Raw genomic sequence first — 4,038 nt, 5'->3', positions numbered from 1 at the left:
TGTTAAAGAAGGGAATTAGATGGAAAATCGATCGGGGAGACACCATTTCAGTTTGGCGAGATCCTTGGATTCATTCCGACACTAATCGCATGGTAAGCTCGAGGTGCTCGGAGGAAAATCGGAACGCGATGGTTGCGGATCTATTCATACCAGGATCACGCATTTGGGATCGAGGGAAAATCGAAGCTTGGTTTACGCCGGAGGAAGGAAGAGTAATTCAGGAATTAGTAATTCCATGGTCGAACCGAGATGATACATTAAGGTGGCATTTTACCGCGGACGGCATATATTCAGTAAAATCGGGGTACAGGTGTCTAGAGGAGGAACGGTGGGGTGCTACGACAACGCAGAGTTGGAAAAATATCTGGTCCCTAGACGTGTCGCCAAAAGTCTGGAATTTCATTTGGAGACTATGCTCAAAAACATTACCATTACGAGTTAGATTGTCGCAACGGCATATCCCTGTACCGACAGAGTGTGTGATCTGCGGAGAAGACGTCGAACATGGGTGGCATCTGTTCTCGGGCTGCTCATTTGCAGAAGGGTGTTGGCAGTGGATGGGAATAGTAGCACCGGGGGCAGAATAGGAATGGGTGGATGATTGGGCGCTAAACATGCTCGAAACGGACAGTACGGCACAAGCGAGCGTGAAGGCTACGGTTCTATGGGCTATATGGAATTACAGGAACGCTGTACTCTGGTCAAATAAAGTAGAAACCGTGGCAGCAGTTATGGGGCGGGCAGTAGCGAGCGTGGAGGAATGGCGGGGAGCCCAAAACAAAAAACAACAGCAACATCAGGGCCCTGCGGTGGCGGTGAGATGCGGATGGACTCCCCCAAGTGATGGCAAGGTAAAGTGCAACGTGGATGCATCCTTCGCGGATTCTGTCGAGTTCGGAGCAGGTGCGATTGTGCGTGGAAGCTTGGGGGATTTTCTGGCGTGTTTCAGCTGTGTTAAAAAAGGACGACCAACTGCAATCCTCGCTGAAGCATTGGCGATTTGGGAAGCAATGAAGTGGTGTGAAGGTTTAGGTCTCCAAAATGTGTCGTTCGAGACTGACTCAAAAAGCGTGGTCGAAAAAATTAAGTCAGCCTCTCTCGAGAATACAGAACTGGGTGGGGTGGTCGAAGATATTAGAGTGTTATTATCAGAACGCCAAGATTACTCTGTGGCTTTTGTCCCCTAGATTAGCGAACGGGGTGGGTCATGCTATGGCATGCCATGCCCGTTCCAATGCTAATTTTTTCAGTGATTTTTCTATTCCTAGTTATTTATATTCGGCAATTTGTAACGATTCTTTGATTCTTTAATAAAAGTTTACTTCCAAAAAAAAAAACTAATTGAAAACTGATGAAACCTAATAAAATCCGACTTAGGGTCCGTTTGTTTTACCTACTATTTGTTGTTGTTGTTTGCTGTTGGAAAAAACTGCTTTTCCAAAAGGCAGAGATTCTCTGCTTTTGTGAAAAACTGATTTTTAGGTGTAAAAGGCAAACATGAAGTCACTAACCAAACATCTAATGTTGTTTTTCAGGTGTAAAAGGCAAATATAAGATCACTAACCAAACACCTAAAACTCTCTCTTTTAAAGTGAAAATGCAAACAGGATCACAAAAAGGAGCAACCAAACACTCCCTTAATACATGTTCAAATACACTAACACATGTCATATAATTTAAAGGTTTCAAATTTAGTGTCTAGAGTTTATATTTTTGAAGAATACATTTTTATATAAATAATTAACTAAAAATATATATAGTTTATTAATTAAATAATGTTATTTTTTATTGGTTAAAATGTAACATCATATTAAATCATATTGACCCGGTGTACAAACTATATGGTACGCCAAACAAATAATAAAACTTTTCGTTTTTAGATTCGTGAACCATGTCGTTGATATATCGTACGTTCGGAAAACGATTTAGGTACTGTTCTTTTTTACTGAAATTAAGTAAACTAAATTGAATGCTACTGAACTGAAATTATATTATTGACTTTTAAAATAAAAATATTATAATAATAATAATAATGGTTCTAATAATAATAAAAATTATTATAAAAAAATTATAATTATAATAAATAATAATAAATTATTATAAGAACATAGCATTATTACTCTCCCTTAATTAAGAATAACTATCTTCTAATTCCATACAATTTATGCAAGCTCACTTTAAAAAAAATTAAAAAAAATATAGAAAAAATCAAGAAAAAAATCATGAAAGCATATGTGTCATATCATATCTCATATTGATATTATTATATTTCTTAATGATTAGCTTAAATTATTTCATGGTATATTACAATTACAAGTCATGCACATTGCTTCATTTTTCTCATTATGAATTATTATTGTAATCTTCCTTAATTAATGATTTTAATTATCCGATATGATTCTCTTTATCACCCTATAAAAAATGATTCCCCAACATGCACCATAATTACAAAAAAATAAAAATAAACATGGAACCCAAACCCCATCTTCTCACTTTTCCTCTTATTATCACCTTATTATCCTCCATCTCCGCCGGCACCTCCACTGCTGCCGGAAACAACTACAAAAAGTACCTAAAAACAGCCTGCAACTCCACACTTTACCCTAAACTCTGCTACAACTCTCTCTCCTCCTACACCTCCATAATCAAAACCAATGATCTAACCCTTTGCTCAACTGCTTTAAATGTATCTCTCCAGGCTGCAATCAACACATCTAATTCGTTAACTTATGTTGTTTCAAGATTGGGGAAAACTGAAGCTCAGGTGATTGGAGATTGCGTCGATGAAATCGGGGATAGTGTCGATGAATTGAAGCAGTCTTTGGATGTTTTGTGTAATTTGAATTTGAATTATAGTTCTGATTTGAGGTTTCAGGTTTCTAATGTGCAGACTTGGGTTAGTGCTGCCATTACTGATGAAGATACTTGTTTGGATGGATTTGATGATGAGATTAGGGTTAGGGTTAGGGCTTCGGTGAAGAAGATGATTAAAAAGGTTGTGTTGAATCTTGCAATGATGACTAGTAATGCTTTGGCTCTTATTAACAAACTTCATTCTTCTTAACAGGATTCTTGATTCGTGTTAAGAAATAAATGTGTATAAGTGGTATGTGTTACTCTCTCGAGAGTATTGTAGAATTTCTGATTAGTATAATTGTTGTTGGAATAAGTTTTATGGCTCATTTGTTGTGTGGTTATCTTTTCCCTTATTCAAGTAAATGAAATAATAAATTTTATATATAATTAGTAGTTAAGATTGTGATTGTTGTAAAGATAATATATAATTTAATGATTAGTAGATGGTTTGTGCACAATATTAACAAAGCAATTTGATTGATAAATATCACATATTTTATTGGATTAACTCTTGTAGCGCGAATAACCTTTGATATGATTTGCAGCGAAAGTACGGATCACCGTGATTTTCGTATTACCATTCACACTTCCATTATATTGAGATTAATAGGGAGAGGAAATGATTGATCCGCAAACTAAAAACGACTGAATTCAAGAGACAAAAAAGACAGGGGGCGGCGCAATAGAGAGAGTATGAGGCAGACTGTCGACGTCCTTAGGTTATTTCTCCGTTAAGTTAGACAACTTAATTGTCTATTTATAAGAGGATGTTACGTTAAAACCCTTCTCTACTTGGGTTAGGCCTACTCCATCTATGGGCGGCCTCCTATTCTTCTCAAACCCGAATAAGTCCAAGATCTCCCACTCGCACACAATGGAACATAATCCAAGTTCTTTCTCAGTCTTATTTCATAATTTGCAAATAGTTTGTACGGCCGTCATACACTCGAGAGAACTAGTGTTATATACTCGTTGTAGATATATAACGTCTCGATGGGTATGCTTCAAAGTAAATATTATATACTCATTGGAGATATATAGTCTTTTAATTTGAACATGTATAATGACAGGTGGCACGCCTTATCCTAGAATTCATCTCACAACCATATGTAGAACTTTGATCTCAATTACAAATTTTTTTATATATAATCAATTACAATTTTCTATTTTCACAAATATGCA

At 36.4% G+C, this 4,038-nt stretch overlaps 1 protein-coding gene across 1 annotated transcript; it reads left to right on the top strand.

Moving 5' to 3' along the window:
• Positions 1-2,456: 2,456 nt before the first annotated feature.
• Positions 2,457-3,235, top strand: LOC136209712 (pectinesterase inhibitor 10-like). The gene has a single exon (XM_066001284.1). It carries the CDS (start codon positions 2,468-2,470, stop codon positions 3,062-3,064), a length of 597 nt encoding a protein of 198 aa, XP_065857356.1. The 5' UTR covers positions 2,457-2,467; the 3' UTR covers positions 3,065-3,235.
• Positions 3,236-4,038: the final 803 nt, after the last annotated feature.

Source organism: Euphorbia lathyris, chromosome 10 (genome assembly GCF_963576675.1).
Source record: "Euphorbia lathyris chromosome 10, ddEupLath1.1, whole genome shotgun sequence".
In the NCBI taxonomy this organism is placed as follows: Eukaryota; Viridiplantae; Streptophyta; class Magnoliopsida; order Malpighiales; family Euphorbiaceae; genus Euphorbia; species Euphorbia lathyris.
This window is presented reverse-complemented; position numbering and strand designations above follow the sequence as displayed.

Coding starts and splice junctions, on each gene's coding strand:
- LOC136209712 (XM_066001284.1), top strand. CDS start 2,468: ATGGAACCCAAACCCCATCTTCTCACTTTTCCTCTTATTATCACCTTA.